Below are 19,347 nucleotides of genomic sequence, written 5' to 3' on the forward strand. Positions count from 1 at the left end.
TGCATGGTTTTGTGCAAAGCACCTAACTAATTAATAGTCAATATTAAAATCTGTATAAAGTGTATAAAGACACATGCTGTATCCTTGATTGACTGACTGACAAGAAATTCTTAGTTATTTGCAGCTAGCTAAGGAAGAGCAGTTCGCAACTAATGGATCAGTTTTCACTGAAAAGCTAATTATGAAAAAATTATGATGTTATGTAATTAGTAACTGCCCAGCTGTGTTTCCTGTTGAATAGCACAGGTGGTAGCATGTCCAACTACACTGTTGTTTGAGTTCTGCCTGACTATCTTGAACTTTTTTTTTTTTTAATCTGCAGAAGTATATGCATTATCAGCACTACATGAATGATTTTTTTTACTATGGTAAAATAATATGCTGTTATCAAAGATTTGTTCTAGGAAAATTTAAGGTATTCACACCATAGAATCTTCAGTCTATTTCCAATATTTTAAGGTGTGCATTTATTTTATAATATGTTCTTTGTCTGGAGGCATGATATCTGTGTTATCCATTCTATGAGTAATATGAAATTGCTTGCAGAATGTGGGATTTAATTACCACTAGTAGCTACATAAAGAGAAACATTAAAGAAGAAAAAAATGAGCAGTCCACATTCTCTATTTACATTTCAGTATTGCACACTTGGCTTATTTCTTTCCTGTGCGTTGTTTTTTTTTCCAGTTTTCTGTGACTGTAGCAGTCTTGTTATTTCAGAGATGCCAGTTTTACCATAAATGGTTTATTTACACTCTCTTTTTTTGTTTTTATTGATTTGCCAGTTTTATTTTCCAGGGCTGAGACAAGGTGATGAAATCCTCGTCATAAATGGAAAAACTGTGTCCACACTTGATCCAACTCACATCAGGGAACTTTTCAGCGAGCAGAGCCTATTGTTGACACTCAAGAGAGTTTCAAACAATGATGATAAAACAGACAAGTTAGTAGAAAATGAACTGAAAGACTCCAATTCAAAAATATCCACTGCTAAACAATCACAGCTTCTGGAAGAATTTTTTGACAAACAGATGGAGCAGAAAACGACAGGTAACATACATCCCCTGCTATTTAAATCTGTTAAATGGTGTTTTAGTTATGTTGTTTTATCCCAGGTTTCTGGTCACCTGACTGTCTAATGCTCTTCCATTTACTCGGTTGGGTTCCAGTACTCCAGATTGTTGGTCCTAATATCATTTATTTAGAAGAAAATGTAGGCCTGGCAGTGTGTAATAGTATAGCTGACAAGGCATTAGACTTGAAATTGTGAGGTTGCCATCTCAATTCTTGCCTTTAACTTAGTGTATAATCTTGCACCCTGGAATATAGCTAGTCATTAAGTAATCTAAAAAAGAAACCATCTATTATTGCATAGAATATACTCTTGAATATGCACATGAACACAGTTGAATGGCACTACAGCCATTTGTTTTAGATACCAACAACATACATCACATTTAGCCTGATAAAACTTCCAGGAACTTTGTGCTACATCAATTATATTGATAATGCTGGAAACATTTAAAAGGACCGCAGGATTGTTCAAATTTATCATTATGGAAAGATGGAAACCTTCCAGAAAATATGGTACAAATATACACAAGGCTTGTTTTGATTAGTATTAATTAATAGCTCCAAAGTTCCCATTACTCTAAATGTAATTATATTATGTACACCTTATTCATGTTGTGAATTTTGGCATTTGTTAGATCAGTCCCACCTGAAGTTATTAACATACTTCTGAGTAATCAGTGAGAAAGGTACCATATAAACATAAATTGATTATTCTTGAAATTCAGGAGGGCCCTAACCACTGTTAAAGTCAAATCATCGAGAGCCTGCCCTTAAGTATTTCCAAATTTTACTGCATTCCTAAGAATACAGCATTACTCATAGAATTTTTGTGGCATGGTATGGCAGCTGACTATATACACATGTGGAGAAATTAAAATTTGAGCTGCATTCTTATGTCATTTTCCGTTTGTTCTTATTAGGTTTGATCATGTTAGATTTGAGTTTTGTTTAACTGGGGTCAGGTTAATGGAATATTGTGTGTTATGTTTATTTTTTTCCTCCTACATATGTCATGTTGAAACCACATTTTGTACATGAATATGGATGATATATTGTATGGTTTCTTTAGTAATGAAACAGAATAAATTTCAAACTGTTTTTTGGTTGTCAGTGATGATTTGGATAGTCAGCATTTGATTGACTATAAGGTTTGTTAGCCATGTTATCGTAATGAAAATGCATTTGTTCAATGGCCTGCTTTCCCAAACTGATTGCCTGATTTATGTTAAGTTGCACTGATGTTTTTGATTTTTCAAAATAAATGAACTGAAGTAACAACCTGCCAAATGATAATCACATTGGTAGCTGTGCTGTAAATAATGTGTTGTTTTGGACAATAGAGTATTCAGAAATACAAAATGTTGGCATAAAGTAATTGAAAAGCACATGTTTAGTCTTGGTGTTTTGTTTTTGAGGTGATACTGCATATCAGTTTTAATAATACACAGTATAAAGAAATTCTTTTACCCCTGTGCAGAGCTTGGTTTTGACTGCACTTTGTCTTATGGGTGTTGTTTTATTTTTTTTATTTATTTATTTTTTTTAAATCTTCAAGCATCCACTAGATGGCACCTAATCCATAAATTTGAAGCCAACCATTTTCAAAATTCAATTCATAGTTTTGGTCAAAGCTTCCATCTATAGGATATTATTTCTTTGCAGATCTTCACATTGCATGCCAACACATTTCAAAAACAGAATAATTTATACATACCACAGTATTTTGATGTTGGCCTGTAAAAGAAGGTTAAAAATTTTATCCATCATACTTTCCCCATTTTTAGGCTTTGGAATATTCCAGCCATGATTTTATTTTGTTTTTTAAAGACAGTTTGTCTGCCTGGTTCCTTGATATATATCTAGACCCAGACAAGCCTGTTCAAATCTGTTTTGTAGTAACTACAACATAATCTCACTTGAAATTGAAGCAGAAATTAGATTCAGATTTTTAAATAAAATATTCAAATAAAACACATGTAATACACATGCATAATGATAAAATAATATTTTGAGGAACAGTGCAGTTTGTGAGTTTGTTAGAATAGGGCAGGGGGAGAGTCCTTTTTTTAAAACCTGAATGGGATGTCAGTCCATCTTTCCATTTTTCCCAAATACATATATTCCAGTACAGGAATGTAAGGTTCTGGGGCCTAAACCACCCAGATTGTGTGTGAGACTGGAAACAGCCCCACAGAGGTTGACAGCAGGAGAAAAATGAGAAATGGATAAACTTGCATGGGTAATACATAAAACTAGCAAGGGCTGGGAAGCAAAACTTTTGTGCATTGTTCCTAATGCTGCTCAGTATGGATACTTGGAGATTTTTCTTGAAGTATTTCTCTCTGTATACTGTGTAATGTTTTATTTTATTGTGTGTACAGCATTGTATTTTATTCTGACTTTGGTGTATTTTATAAATATGCAATACTCCTTTGTATGATGTTGGAAAGTGTGTTAATTATAAAAACAAATACAGTTGTCAAATGAAAAACATAGGTATAACTAAAAAACTACTGAGTAAATTGATGATAAAGTAAATATAAATAATACAGTTGGAAGAGCTGTGCACTGTGGTTTATGTGGTTGGTTAGAGACTGCTAGTATATTGTACATCACAATGAGGTGATAACTGCTAATTTTTTTTGTTTTTTACTAGGCACAGTCTTGGTATCATAGTTTGTATCTGTCAGTTAGGGGAAACTTTTATAAGCCATTAAGTTTTAGAGACAAGTATTCACATCTAAAGTTGACAGTAATTTTAACATTCTTCATATTAGAAAGGAAATGTTTTGAACCTTTGAGAACTACTCAGTGAACAATAGCCCTGCAGTTGTAAATAATGCTTTACAGAGGGTGCATCCAGAGAGTCTTCAACTGGATATTCTGGGATTTTAGTATATTTTTTGTCTAGAGGAAAACAACAGCACATATTTTATTTTACAATTGTTTTATGTTCTCTCTGTTTCTTTGTGGGGGTTTGTCTCCATCCCTCTGCCTTGCACCTGAAGTGGACTAAGTGTGTTTGAGACTTTGAGACTGCTCTGTTATATTTATATATATTTTTTTAATCATCGTGGGCTGAGCCCCAGCATGGATATTACTTGTGGACGTTAAAATACTGTAGTCCAATTTATCCTTTTTTTAGTTTCTGTGCTTTTGTCTGAAAACAATATTGCCATAATAAAGTTTCAATGAGTGCTATTGAGCCTCAAGTAAGCCGTGCTTTTAATGACTCACTTTTCTGCACAGCTTCTTTCACACACCCGCAGTCCTGTCATCCCCACCTACTTCCTCTGAAATAAAAAAAGATTCCTTAAGCTGTTTTGTGCTGGTGTTGTTTTGGGTTCAAGCCTTCTCCAGGAACAAAGCAAGTGTACTGGTAAATGTGAACTGGTATTTGTGCGTGGCTTCTTTTATAGTCTGCTTTTGTGGGGGAGGGCAGCGGAGACTTGCTTTGCCATTATGCTGTGAACATTATTTGCTGCCTGTGATAAGCAAGTGATGTCTGTCATCTCTGAAGTGGAAGTTTACCAGGGACGAAAATAAATGCTCAGCTAATATACTGAAAACTGTAGCTATTTTGACAAGGATAACTCTGGAACAACAAAGACAAGTGATTCGTTGTTCTTTCGTGTATTCTGCCTGCTGTCTTCAAAGGTAAGTAAGCCAACAGATGACTCTTTAAATTGTTAAATAGATATAAATGAAGCTGCTTTCCCTAGCTATTGATTCTTTTAATGAAAAAGTCTACTCATATTTTTCATTAACCTTTTTGTAGTCTCTTTATCAAGCAGTTCCAGTGATAAGCAATTATTATGAAAAACAAGTGAGGTGATCTACTTAATACTTTTCTCTCAAAACATTGTTTTGTTTGGTAAAGGAATTAGTATTTGCTTCATTGTTCATGTAGTTCAAACACCTTGGGATTGTCTTCCCACATTTGCAGTGATCGGCTTTTATTTATTCATGAATGACTCCTCCCACGTAGATAGAAGAGATCTACTGACTTGGACAACCATTTTCGGTGTCACTCACCAGCAGATTTTTATTTTTGCTTCCCTCTACAGTATATTTAATGTCTTTTTACCTCTCTACATCCTACTCCTCACATCATTAGCAAGTCTTTAAGTTGCCTGGTGATCAGAGAACCCAGGTGTGTGGTTTTCATTCAGTGTATAAACAGCTTAAGTGTGTGTATAATAATATATAATATACAGTATATGATGATGATGATGTGTGTGTGTTTACAGACTGAAAAGTAGTGACACAGTAGTTAGTGCTTTTACTTAGATTCCTAGAATTCTAGACCAGGCACTGTCAGTGTAGAGTTTGTTTCCACTTCCCATCCCACTTTATGCCAAGGACTTTTGCATATCACCATCATTTGTGACTCTAAATTGCCCCAGTATAAATTGGTGTCAGTTGCCATAGGACAGACTGGTATTTTGTCCAGGGTTAATAATAATAATTCATTACATTTATATAGCGCTTTTCTCAGTACTCAAAGCGCTATCCACACAGGGAGGAACCGGGAAGCGAACCCACAATCTTCCACAGTCTCCTTACTGCAAAGCAGCAACACTACCACTGCGCCACCTTTACTTTGTGTCTGATGCTGTCAGATTAAAGTTGGGCTCCCAGCAACCCTGACAGGGATTATGCCAGCCCAGGAAGTGAATTAATGGTGTGGTGTAGTGCGTAGTTTCCCATCCATCCACTTTTTATCTAGTTTCTTTTCGTTTCCCTATTACATAGTTGGGGCTTACAGCATCATGCCAATAATATCTGAGTATGTGTCATTTACATTTATGCAATTAGGAAATGTTTTAAGCAGTGAACAATGCCAGCCTAGCTGTCTCAACATAAACCTAGAACTCTGGACACAATGGTCCTTCAGTTTCCTTAGAGTATCCATTTTCAAATTGCCTGTTTTAAGTTGCCTGTTTTTTTCCTCTAGCTGATTTGACAGTTTATTGACATGCTCAGTACATGAGTATGAGCTGAGGATAACAGAGAGATAATGCTCTTATCTTTACATGCCAGACTGTGCACAGTTTTTGTTTTTTTGATCAGTTAACCAGTCTTTATCTTGTATGCACTATACAAGTATATATTTTTGCTGTCTCAGAGAACTTTACTTTGGACAGAAAATGTAGCAGGCAATTCACATTTAAAGTTCTTAATGGCAATTATAGACTGCACAACAATAAAACAGTATATTTTAAGATGCATGATGAAGCAAAGTTGGAACAGAAAATGTATCTCTTCTTCCTTTGGAGAGAATATTGGGATTTAAATGTTGAGACTGAAAGAATATTACGTACGGACAGGGACAAAATTCAGAAGTGTGGAAGAGTGGCAACTACCAGGCTAAGTGAGCAATGGTGAGTACAGTGGAAAACGAGACAGGCTGTAAAAGGCGACGTTATGTGAGAGCATTTGTAACAGGGAACCATATCCCCTGTCATAAGTATATCTGCAACAGATGATGAATTCATCATTGGTTTATTCTGCAGTTTGGAAACATAAGGCAAACTGCTGAAGCATGCGCTATTCTGAATTGATTCTACCATTTTATTGTATGCTCTTTCACTACACATTTGTTTTTAAACTACCCTTTATATCACTATGTCTTTACAGACATTTTTATACCATGACAACAAGCCATAAATGCAATGACAGTAAACAGCTAGTTTTCAACTGTCTTCCAAGTCTTTTTTTCCAGTTGAAGTCGAGAGCAAGGATTTTTGATGCATATTTATGTATGAGTGATAATGGAGGGTTTATGCAATATTTTTAATTTTGATACATCAGTTTATATTTTGTCGTGTGTACATTTTGTCAAACAAAATTTTCAATTTCAATTGCCACACAGCATTTGCCCAATTTCATATCTGCTCAAATAATAGGAAGCTATACCATCTCCAGCTCACACTTGCTTCCCACCATAATGCAGATTCAACCTGTGAAGACAGTTTAATCTGTGAATGCTGCCTCCTGAAAGAGCACAAGATTACCATAAAATACATAGTCATTGTTGCTTCCTGCTTTATTGCACATTCAATTAAAACACCACTGTAATCTGTTTGCCTTCCACAGTGTAATGGGCACGTTCATAATAGTGAAATAGATTTAGAAAATTGCTGCAAAAATGGAGAACCAGGTTTCAAAACCAGGAATGCCAATATGTCAAAACTCGATACATTAACCAGAAATCAAGGTTGAAAAACATGCAATCCTGACTCATTAAAAAGATTTTTGATTGCTTAGTATATGCCCATAAGTTGTCTCCACAATCCAGAAACTTGGAAATTGATTATAGCACTCCACCGTCTTAAATAGTACCAGCTTGACAGCATGGCATGACTGTAGCCCATGTAAAATACATGAAATGGCAGCACCCACAAATGAAAAGAAAATGGCAGCGCAAAATCATAAATATAGTAAAAAATTAACCCCACACCTCAAATTGAAAATAAAGTTACAAAACACTTGCAAAACTAAAATCTGAACATTATAAAACCCCAAGAGTCATAACAAAATGGATGAAATAATAGTGGATACTTTACTGTGACTAGCTCATCCACTTTCATTTTTCAGTGGGTACTTCATGCCAAATGAGCATCGTATATATTGGAAACAACCATCCTGAACTCTAGACTAGCCATGTGTGGCCAAATGGCATGGCTACAATATGGCTCAACAGCAGAAACTAATAATGTGGGCCCAAATTCTGAGCAACTAATAGCAGAGAATACCTCAAGCTAAACCCTGTTTTTCTTCTTCATATTATAGTGTGGGTTTCTCTTTTGCCCAATTAAGGTGCTCTGTAATAATACTAGCTCACCCATGTGATCTTGTTACAGCTGTAAATAGAAACACCTGCCCTGCAGAAAGGGGCAATTACAGTAATCCCTCCTCCATCGCGGGGGTTGCGTTCCAGAGCCACCCGCGAAATAAGAAAATCTGCGAAGTAGAAACCATATGTTTATATGGTTATTTTTATATTGTCATGCTTGGGTCACAGATTTGCGCAGAAACACAGGAGGTTGTAGAGAGACAGGAACGTTATTCAAACACTGCAAACAAACATTTGTCTCTTTTTCAAAAGTTTAAAGTGTGCTCCATGACAAGACAGATGACAGTTCCGTCTCACAATTAAAAGAATGCAAACATATCTTCCTCTTCAAAGGAGTGCGTGTCAGGAGCAGAGCATGTCAGAGAGATAGATAGAAAAGCAAACAAATCAATAGGGCTGTTTGGCTTTTAAGTATGCGAAGCACCGCGGCACAAAGCTGTACTTGAAGGCGGCAGCTCACACCCCCTCCGTCAGGAGCAGAGAAAGAGAGAGAGAGATAGAGAGACAGAGAAAAACAAACAACCGAAAATCAATACGTGCCCTTCGTGCTTTTAAGTATGCGAAGCACCATGCAGCATGTCGCTTCAGGAAGCAGCTGCACAGAAGGTAGCAACGTGAAGATAATCTTTCAGCATTTTTAGACGAGCATCCGTGTCGTCTAGGTGTGCGAACAGCCCCCCTGCTCAATCCCCTTACGTCAGGATCAGAGAAAGTCAGCGCAAGAGAGAGAGAGAAAAGTAAGTTGGGTAGCTTCTCAGCCATCTGCCAATAGCGTCCCTTGTATGAAATCAACTGGGCAAACCAACTGAGGAAGCATGTACAAGAAATTAAAAGACCCATTGTCCGCAGAAATCCGCGAACCAGCAAAAAATCCGCGATATATATTTAAATATGCTTACATATAAAATCCGCGATAGAGTGAAGCCGCGAAAGGCGAAGCGCGATACAGCGAGGGATTACTGTATATTAAAGATCCCCTAAACTTGGACACAAAAAAAAAATCAAAAAGTTTATATCAAATGTACTTTTCACTTGTATGTTTTAAAGCAGTATTTCTGAACCACTGCTTGTCACGCTTTGACAATCATGCTCAATTCATAAAGCTCTGACAATCTCACTTGATCCCCATTCTCCCCCCCCCCCCCCAATGGGTCAAAAGAAAAGATGTGCTCGATTTGTTAAGGGAGATCCACCCCATCTCCCCTTGGTTTGTCATGAACACACCTGCATAGGAAAAAGTAGGTCACAACACCAAAAATTTTGAGGAAAATTTTTTTAGAGTAAAGATGCTCTTCTTTTTTAGAGAGGAATTCTTAAATACAGCAAAAAATGTGATGAATGTGGTCAGTGAAGCTTTTGCTCATGTCCTTTTCAATATTATATTCTTGCTTGCAAAGATGTACACAGAATTAAACTCATTTTGGATTATTGGCATTGGTGATGGAAAGGACACATTTAAACAGCACCAGCATTAATAGTTAGTAGTTTTAGGTAGACATCAGTACAGGCGCCACCCTGTATTGCATTGAAATTTGGTAATTCAGTTAAAAATTAGGCTTCATAGTACAAAACACTTGTTGAAATAGTATTGGCAAGTGACAGTGAGTACAAGACTGCATGTAGCAGTGTTGTAGATTAGTACCTTAAAATATCTAGAGAAGATAAATTGCATCTTTTGAGAAAGTTACGTAAACATTAGTTTATATTTTTTTGCAATATTTGTGTGCTAAACGTCTTCAAATATTTTTACATTTTGGCTACCTCAGGGAAATGACATTTTTCACAGATGTCACAAGAAGCAAACAGTCATCTTCAGTGGGATCAGTTATAAAAGTGTATTTGACACAGAGATTAAAACCTAAAACTGTGAGTTTCTACAGAGGTGGCTGTCTACTGCATAGTTACAGGTTACACCATACTTACTGAGGAGCTATAAACTTAAGATACTATACTAAAAATGGCCCCCTTTTACCATTCCTGTGAGACTGCATGAAACATTTTAATTAAAATTGTACTAGACAAGGAGAACATTTACCTATATGAAGCATGCTTTTCTGATTTTTTTTTTCTAAGTGTACAGCAAATTTCGGTATAGTGTAGTGCTTGCTGTAGGACATGTTTATTGTGGTAGATCAAAAAAAATTACACCTTTTTTTTTTTTTTTGCTTGAAAGCTTAAACTTTGACTTGGTTGAGGAACAAGACGTGCAGATCGCACCTAGGCCAAATAAAGGCCTTCATCTTTTGCATTGTGAATAGAACAGTGGGACTTGACTATTTGTCTTTAACAAAGGGTATGAGGCAGCGTTACAGCGCATGTTACTGCAGTATAGTGTCATAGTGCTGCATATCCGTGGCGAGTGTGTTGCTGTATATAAAAGGTATGTGTTAAGAAAGGTATATGTTACTTGAAGTCTTTCCAAAAATTTTAATGTAAAGCTTTTAAATGTTATGATTTTAATTTAAAGCTACTGATTTTTAAAAGTGCTGGTTTTGTTTTAAAAATTTTATGGTTTTAGTTGGAAAAGGATTAACAAATGACATTCTCATGCAAAAGTCTGTGAGCTTACATTTTGTTGTTAGAATAAACAACAAGCAGACACTTTTTATTGGCCTATTGGGTGAATTATCAGCCTATGTGAATAAATTCACCCTTTCAGTCTGTTACTACTAGATGAATGTTCCATGTAAGTGTGCATTGCTTTTATTAGATCTTTTATGTTTATATTCAGATGAGGAAGTTTATCCCAACATTGATGGGCACAATGTGCTATTTGAACAAAAGCCTTTTTTTGTAAAATGAATAGCCATTAATTGAACTTATTGTAACATTAAACAAAATTTACATTTTTAAGTAGAATAGAACAGTGTGAGACACTGGTAGCCACCTTTTAAGGTACATACTGTTTAGCATTTTGCTTTGAAACTGGGGAAAAATGTTTTAAACTTTTGAAAATCAAAATAAACTAGAGGGTCTGCTGCACCCAATGAACATCACACTTGTCTATGGTGACATCAGATTTATGCAAGGCAATTCACATCTGTTTAATGATTGTCTAAAAATGCTCAGGAGTTGTGAGAAGAATTATCTAGTGTGTTGTCTGAGTTTATATGTACAGTTCATAGCCATATTTTAATTTGTATATATTTGATCAGTTGTTTGTGCAGTGGCTCCATATTCGCCCCAAAACTGCAGATTTTTCTCCAGGTATTGTATTGTTGTCTTTTCTGTCTTGTCACACTAGGTTTGTTTTGTTGGTAGACACAGTTATAAATAGCATTATCAGTGGCGAAGAGACTTAAAAATTGTAATTTTAACATCATTAGAATGACAAATGGCAGTTACAGTATTTTCCCATTATTTGTTGTTTTGATAAAAAGCCATCTATTGCTTGCTTGCTGCAAAACAGTGTACTATATTTTAGTCTACAATAGCTGTAAATTAAAATACTTTGGGTTTATGGCATCATTTCTATACTCTTTCTTTTGCAAAGGGACAAACTGTGGTGACATTCCCAAAACAAAACTGACAACTGACCCGAAAATCAAACTGCTACTTATTGGGATATTCCATTATATTATGCACTTTATAGATAAGGTTTTTGCCAGCATATTACAAAGAACTATTGTAAGAAATTGTTCAAATTTTTGATGTTCACAATGGCTACGCAAAAAGGCAACTTAAGTTGTTATGTTTTGCCCATTTTTTTGTATCATACAGACTGTATGGTTAATTGGTGATCATCTAAGCAAAACACATAAGTACTTTTACACATAAGTGTAAAACCGCTTATTATCATTATGAGTGGTAATAAAAACTGCAATTTACTAGTTTTTAATTCACTGTGACCTAACCTACTGATCCTGTTAGTAGGTTGTGTAAATACTTTCTTGCTCAAATATACACTCATCGATGTCTTCCGAAGGCAGGACCTTACATGACTTCTAGTTGGGGTGATGTCAAACTTGATGAAATTGGTTGCTAATCTTACTGCCTTGAGGATGTCAGATTACATGACAAGATATCGCAGGGGAGGACCAATTAAATGACTCTATGGTGAGTTTTGAGCATATTTTGCAAAAAGTATTGCAAGCTGACCATGTGCTGTCAACCAGTTAAACCACTTCCTGACAACGCTGGTTCTTGTACAAATGCTTTCCAGGTATGGCAAGTTCACCTACAATCCCATCCTTATTTTTTTCCATTATTCATTTATTTGTAGTATAATAAACATGAGACATTAGACAGATGAGCCTCATTTTTGTTTACTTGCCCAAAACCACCATGGATCTTATTCTTTTTGGCTGCATTCTATGCATGGTTCTTCAGGGTGGCTGCTCATTTTTTTGTCAATTCTCACACATACACACAAGTATCCCCTATGACTTAAGGCAGAATCAAACCTGTTTGATTTAGTCACAATAAGTTGCAGACTACTGATGAGAGTGCGACTCATCTGCCAACTACTTGATTAGATTATGTAAATGAAGTCTGTATATAAGAATTGCTGTCTTGTGTAGTGTTATGGTGTCCACCACCAGTTTATCAGCCATTTTTTGGTTTCACCCATGCTGGGCCATTTGCTCCTCTTAACATCATGACGGTATTGAGGCAGAATCTTTTCTTTTTTGATACTGCTTCTGATGCCAGTGAAATAATAATTTCTTAATTAATTACAGCATATATATATTAAATGTAGTTCCCACTGGTAAATATTTGCATTTACAAATAGAGGATGTAGAGAGTGATTTGAACATACTGTACAGTCCCAATCACATTAGCTCACATTGGGGAAAAATCAGTTTTCTGTCTAGACATTTGTATAAAATTGCTCTGCAAGTGTGAGCTGCAGTGTATTTATTTTTATGCAAATTGGTATAATATTATATCCTTTTCCTTGATTCACTTACATTCATGTCTGAACTCCTTTGTAAAAAAAAAAAAAAAAAATGGATCAGAGTAGCAGCATCATCCTGAGGTTTAATTGGTAACTTTTCAAGCTGCTCTCAAGATTTTCTTTAACATGACATGTTGTTAAGGTTCAAATATATGTACAGTGTTTCTTTGAAAATAATGGCATCCAACCTCATCATCTTTTTGAATTGGTGGCAGGATTTCATCTCTCATTATTCATTTAATGATAATGCATTTATATTTTAAGGATAGTAAAAACTGAACTGAAGATCTGGTAACAGTTTAATGATTCTATTAATCATTATTCTATTAGACAACAGTAGGTTTTCAATCATCTGGTAAAATTGCTTTTTTTTGTTCTGCTTATACTAGCTAGGCTTTAATTGTAAGAGAATTTTCCTTCTTCAGCAGTATGACAGAACAGTAGACTGCACAATTTACTTTACATGGTGACATTATTAAAATGAACAATAGTTTAGTGCCACATCTAGAGAAACTCTTAATTGTACATTCACTGCTTTACGCTTCTGAAGTCATATGAAATGTGGCATATATAAAGCCTGTTAAGTAATTAGTCAGAAAAACCTGTAGTTTTGGTTTGAGTAACGTGAAATGCTGGAAATAAAAAGTGCACTTTAGACTGAGACTTCTCATTTTGTCAGTGGGTTACCACATTACATCATTAGCTGGTACTTGGAAGTTCATTACCAGGCCAAATTTAGCCTTTGTAGCTTTTGGTTATTAGTTCACACAATTGCTGCCATTACTGTTATTTTCTTGTCATCTTCAAAATTAGTAATTTGAAATAGATTTGCTTTAACGTGCTGAATCAAGGCTAAATATTTGGTAATTAAATACCTAACCATTACCATGCAGACAAATGGAATATTTTGCTTGTAGAGTCTCAACCAAACCTTCTATCTGCCCTGAAATGAATGCGCCTTTCTAGTTTATGATTTTGAATGCAGCAATGCCTCTCTGTATACTCGTAGCCTTCTTCTTAGTATTATACGTATCCCCTGAAATCAAATCCAAAACAATTAATTTTTGTAAACATTGAACAATGTAACAGAAACATGTAAATACCTAAACTTCAACATAAATGTTGTAGGAAAAGGATGTTTAGTGTCCACTGCTGTGCTGATGCAGATTTAGTACACATCCTTTGTATGACACGTTTTGAAATAGTCATCAATGCACAGTGCAGTATGCATCAGTTTCACTATCCATGTGCACATCTGATGACCGCTTCACATTGTCATTACTATTGTTGATTGGTGAAATTTGCCAAAATACTTTTAGCAGAAAATGTGCTGTGTTCGCCAGAAACTAGAACTTTTCTGTGTAGCCAGCTTTTATTTCCCAGCACTCCATGATGCTTTTCTAGACCAGTATGTCATTACTGAGCTGTAGCAACCATGCACAGACCTTTTACACATGTTGATCTGCATGATTGTTGCCCATCTGCTTCATGAGGCCAAGACCCAATTATATACTAACTGGATTTCCATCCTGCATGCTTTTTACTAAACCTGTAGTATTTTCATTTGAGGAGTTCATTAGCTGACCATAAGGAGTATTGCCACCGGATATATAACATAGACCACTGTGTGCTTCCAGTGCAGCACTGCATGGATAATTTATGTGCATAATTAACCATGTACCCAGCTACTATATCAAAACAAGCCTTAATGGATCACTACCCTCCCCCTGCTTGTGTCCAAATGAGACGTTGTTAAATAATAATAATAACTATTTATTACTATTTACAATGAATTTCTTTCTTCTTGATGGAAGAAAAAAGAGCAAAGCATCTGCAAAGATATAAGGAAAACAAAAAAAAAGACATTTTAAACTGCATTTGGAGCTGTGGGTTCAAACAGTAGAATGAGCCAGTCCCACGTTGCCGCTTCGTGGCAAGATTGAAACTCTATAGGCACAATGATATATAGTTTAATTCCTTATTATTAAAGTGTGGCCATTTGTTGTATTTTGTTTGTAGTATTCTTTAAATTTGCATCTTTTGTTGCTTGAGGTATGGTGATGCAGTGCATAGACCATATTTTTGGCCACAATACTCGTTCCAGCATAGTTTTCCCTAGTCCTCAGGGACACTTGATAAAACCATTGCACCTTATAATCCACTCAAAACTAGTTCTACTCCTCCTTCCCCATTCACTTCAATCCATTTCACAGAGTGCAGTAAAGTTCCCGAACATTTCTGTGATTTTGCTGAATTTGCAACACACCAAACTGTGTGTGATTTACTCATCACTGGTCATCACTATGGCGTGATTCAACTAATAGATCAGTTTCAATTTGTTGTAAAACTGCCACACGCTATTATGTTTTGGATGAGGGCTCCACCCCACTGAATTTTGATGAGTTATCATATAATGACAAAACACTAATATTCGTAATTTTTTGCAGCATGATTTTTTTTTTTCATCCACTATATGGCAAAAGTATACTGTTTGGAGAATTATTCAGGCTTTACACTCTTAAGCTGACCATTACACCTCACCCCAAGTCTGACACGGTAATAGGAGTATTTACAGTACATTGAATTCCAAGTCCGAGTCATAATTTGGGATAACACCAAGAATGTTATGTTAGATTACTTTTAAAAGTTTATTAGGGCCAGATATATAAACTGGTATTCATTTTACTTTTTTCAGAAGTTTTTTTTATAAACATCATTTTCATCAATGCAGTCAGCATCCTGCAGATTTATTTGCACTTAATGGCAGTATTGTGTTGTCTGCCCAACACTAGTTAGATGTTAATTTTCTATAAAAGAATCGTAAATATAAATGAAAAGTAGAAGATAAACTGAAAGCAGTTCTGCTGTAGTTACCTACACTATTTTTTAATACCAGCGACAGAACACTGTTAACTTGCAGTGTTTTTGAAAACCTATAATTTATATTTAAAGTGGATATAACACTGGTTTTTCCCATTTTAAATATTCTGATGTAAAGATTGCATTCTCATTAATTGTCAAGGTTATTTATTTTAAAGCATTATTACCAATTCAGGGTGGTGTTTTGAGTAGTATTATTGTCTCACAGGTGGTGCTGTCATCTCACAGCAGGTATCTGCATGTATTGAGTCTGTATGTTCCATCCACTATATGGCTTTTCTTCTGAGTACTTTAGTTTTCTCCCCATATCTCAAATCATTTATATTAGGCTGATTGTGGGGTTTAAATGAGTCCCCAACATTAGGGTGTTTACAAATCCACCCTGTGATGGCCTGGTGTGCTGTCTGGAACCTGTGTTGCTTCTAATCCTGCCAAGTTAATGAAGAAAAGCTTGGAATCTTGGCCAGTGAACTGTAGCAGGGTAGATATGTTTAACTTAGTTGCACAGTCTTCAAGGAAAATCAGTGGAAGGATCCACCTAGTGGATGGAGTATTTTGTAAAGTATAAAAACAGAGTCTGTCTCAGCAAACACCATCTTGAAAAAAATGTTGGTCTATGAAACAGGGCAATGTGCTAAATGGTGTTTTTCAATGAAAAGGCAATATATGAAATAAAAAGAAAGCTATTTTTATGTTTCGCTTAGCAAAACTGGATGTGTTTAAGTAAGGGAAGAAAATGTAACATACAAATACAAAATGCAACTACCTTATGGAAAAAACAATGACTTGTATTTGCTACCCATATTTCCAGTTCATCTACCGCAGTGTTTCCCAAACTCGGTCCTGGGGACCCCCTGTGGCTGTAGGTGTTTGTTCTAATCAGATTCCTAATCAGTGACAACACCTGATAGCACTGATCTCATTTAATTAGCTGGTATTTATTTTTCTCTTATTCTACATTCAGAAAAGCACAGCAGCATGATTTTTACATTGATAAGACATTTAGAAGTATTTCTGCTTTTTCTATAGATTTAAATACTTAACTCCCTTGTGTTGATTTCATTATATTTTGCCCTTTCTCTGTGCAGTTTTACCCCTTCGTTGTATCTTATTAACAACAATTAAAAACGAGCAGAGCAGACACACTTGCAAACAACACTGAATAATCAAAGACTGCTACTTTAGCGTTAGACCCACAGATTAGTAAATAATGGATTAATTAAACAATTAGAGCACCTTGAAAAGTAGAATGAAGATCAAGATGAAAATATTGTTAAAAAGAAAAAAATACATTATTCCTATATAACTGCTTGGTAAATTTTAATATATTTTGTTTTGTTTTTTTTTTTTTTTTACCAAACTTAGTTTTCTGATTTCTATATTGTTCCCAAAACAGAACTTGGGAAATAACACATCACTTAATTAGCCCAGGAGTTCAATTAAAAACAAAAGCTGGTTGGAACAAAAACCTGCAGCCTACAGGGGGTCCCCAGGACTGAATTTGGGAAACACTGATCTGCCGTCTGGGTGACACTTGGAACAAATGCAAACATTTTTTGCAGTCAAGTAACAAATATTCTAAAACACTGGACAATGCTTCCTTTGATCAAGGCATGATATTGAAGCCATAGGCAGACACAGATGTGGGTGGAAGGCAGCTGTAAAAATTTACATGACATTTTAACAGTGCATTACTCAGCATCTTAAAGGGAGCTGGAGACATCATCTCCAGACAGAGTTGGTTGCCTGCCTTTTAGTTGTCTTTTAGTGCTACCTGTGTTATATACTTGGTACAGAAGACAGCCTGAGTGGTCGTAGCTTACCACTATAAGCTTCATCAAGAGTCAACAATGGGGAAAATCAGTATAATATGTCCAAATTAGAAACATAATTTTTAAAGAAATACTTTGATTTTCATGTGTGTTACATTTCTTTTGCAGGCATGCTGAAATAAATTATTTGTAACAAATTAAATGGTAATATTGTACAACGATATCAAACCTGCATAGTCCAATTTAGGGTTTTAAGAGGACCAGAACCTATCCAAGCAGCACTCTTCACAAGGCAGAAAACAGACATGGACTGAGTACCAGCCTATCAAAGAGCCTGCTCACACTCACATGCACACACGCACACGCACACACACACACACACACACACAGCAATATAAAACCACCAGTGAAGAAAAAATGAGCACCAGGAAAAAACCCACATGAACAAAAGAAGAACATGCAAACTCCATTCAGACAGCACAAACTAATGATAAAGTAAAGCAGCAGTGCTAACCAGGGGTGATACTCTTATGGTAATTAGGTCTTGCAGAAATAATAAACAATTTTATTTTTTCTGTTGGGAGAGAAAGGTCTTCAGTTAATTTTTGACAAATTATTTTACTTAGTTTGATGTTATTGTGAAGAACATGTTTTTAGGACAAATTGAGTTAAAGAAAATGGATAAATGGGTTTGAATGGCATTTAAATGGTTCTGTTAAAAAGTGTGTTATCACTGTTTATAGGCGTGCTAGAAAGTTTGTGAACCCTTTAGAGTTTTCTCTATATCTGAAAAAATCTGACATAAAACTTGATCAGATTTTTGCATAAGTCTGAGACTAGGTAAAGAAAAGCCAATTAAATAAATGAAACAAAAACATTATACTTCTTTTTTTTTTTTTGAGAAAAATTATCCAGTGTTACATATTTGTGTGTGAAAAAATATGTAAACTTCTAAGATTAGCAGATCCTTTGAATGGAAAATAAGAGTCGGGGATTTAATAAATGTGATGTCTATCAGAAGTGAGAGGCCTATCCACTGAAAGAACATAAATCTGGCTCTTTTCTGAGGACCTCAGAAAATGAGTTTTAGATGCCAACCAAATATTCCAGGAGGTCACAAAGAACTCTAGGATAATGTCTAAGGATCTGATTTCCTTTCATTATTCATGAGTCCACCATTAGGAGAACACTGAACAACAATGGTATGCATTGCGAGGTTGCAGAGGGAAAGGTGCTACTCTCTAAGAAGAACATTGCTGCCTTTTTTCTAAAGTCCACATGAATAAGCCTGAAGGCTAGTGCAAGAATGTTCTGTGGATGAACAAGTCTAAAATAGAACCTTTTTGGCTTGATTGAGAAGTGTCATTTTTTGGCATCTGCATTCCAGCATAAGACACACATTTAGATAATTTTCCTCAATAAATAAAAGCACAAGTGTAGTGTTTTTGTGTAATTTGTTTAATTGGGGTTCTCTTTGTCTAGTCTCAAGGCTTATGCAAAAATTTGATCACATTTTATGTCACATGTATGCAGAAATAAAGACTCTAAAGGTTCAGTAATGTTCTAGCACCAATACAAGTAGCCTTCTAACTGTGCTGAAATGTTTGAACAAGTATCAATCATATTCTTAGGAAAACCTTTCATACTGTCCGTAGTCATTCTTTTAATGGCCAAAAGAGCAGGGATCAGCCGTAAGTCTTAATGACTTTCTATTTCCCCCGTTCATATTTTTCTTTCCATTTACTGTTTCATATTAATGTTTTCGGTTTGAAGTTCTTGCACCCTTGATGTTGGCTTTTTTCTCATTTTTCTTGATTTAAAAACTTCTTCTCTTTCAAGCAGAGCCCTTCAGGCAAAATATAAGG

At 35.5% G+C, this 19,347-nt stretch overlaps 1 protein-coding gene across 5 annotated transcripts in view; it reads left to right on the forward strand.

Moving 5' to 3' along the window:
- tiam2a (TIAM Rac1 associated GEF 2a) overlaps window positions 1–19,347 on the forward strand; it is a 324,201-nt gene that overhangs the window by 250,228 nt on the left and 54,626 nt on the right. For 4 of the 5 annotated variants that reach the window (XM_051925155.1, XM_051925156.1, XM_028797416.2 and 1 more), the window contains one exon: window positions 799–1,050. In XM_051925155.1, the coding sequence (XP_051781115.1) occupies window positions 799–1,050 (252 nt within the window). Of the gene's footprint in view, window positions 1–798; window positions 1,051–4,410; window positions 4,732–19,347 lie in introns of those variants that run through there. The other variant, XM_051925158.1, reaches the window with a different exon arrangement.

Source organism: Erpetoichthys calabaricus, chromosome 3 (genome assembly GCF_900747795.2).
Source record: "Erpetoichthys calabaricus chromosome 3, fErpCal1.3, whole genome shotgun sequence".
NCBI classification, from domain to species: Eukaryota; Metazoa; Chordata; class Cladistia; order Polypteriformes; family Polypteridae; genus Erpetoichthys; species Erpetoichthys calabaricus.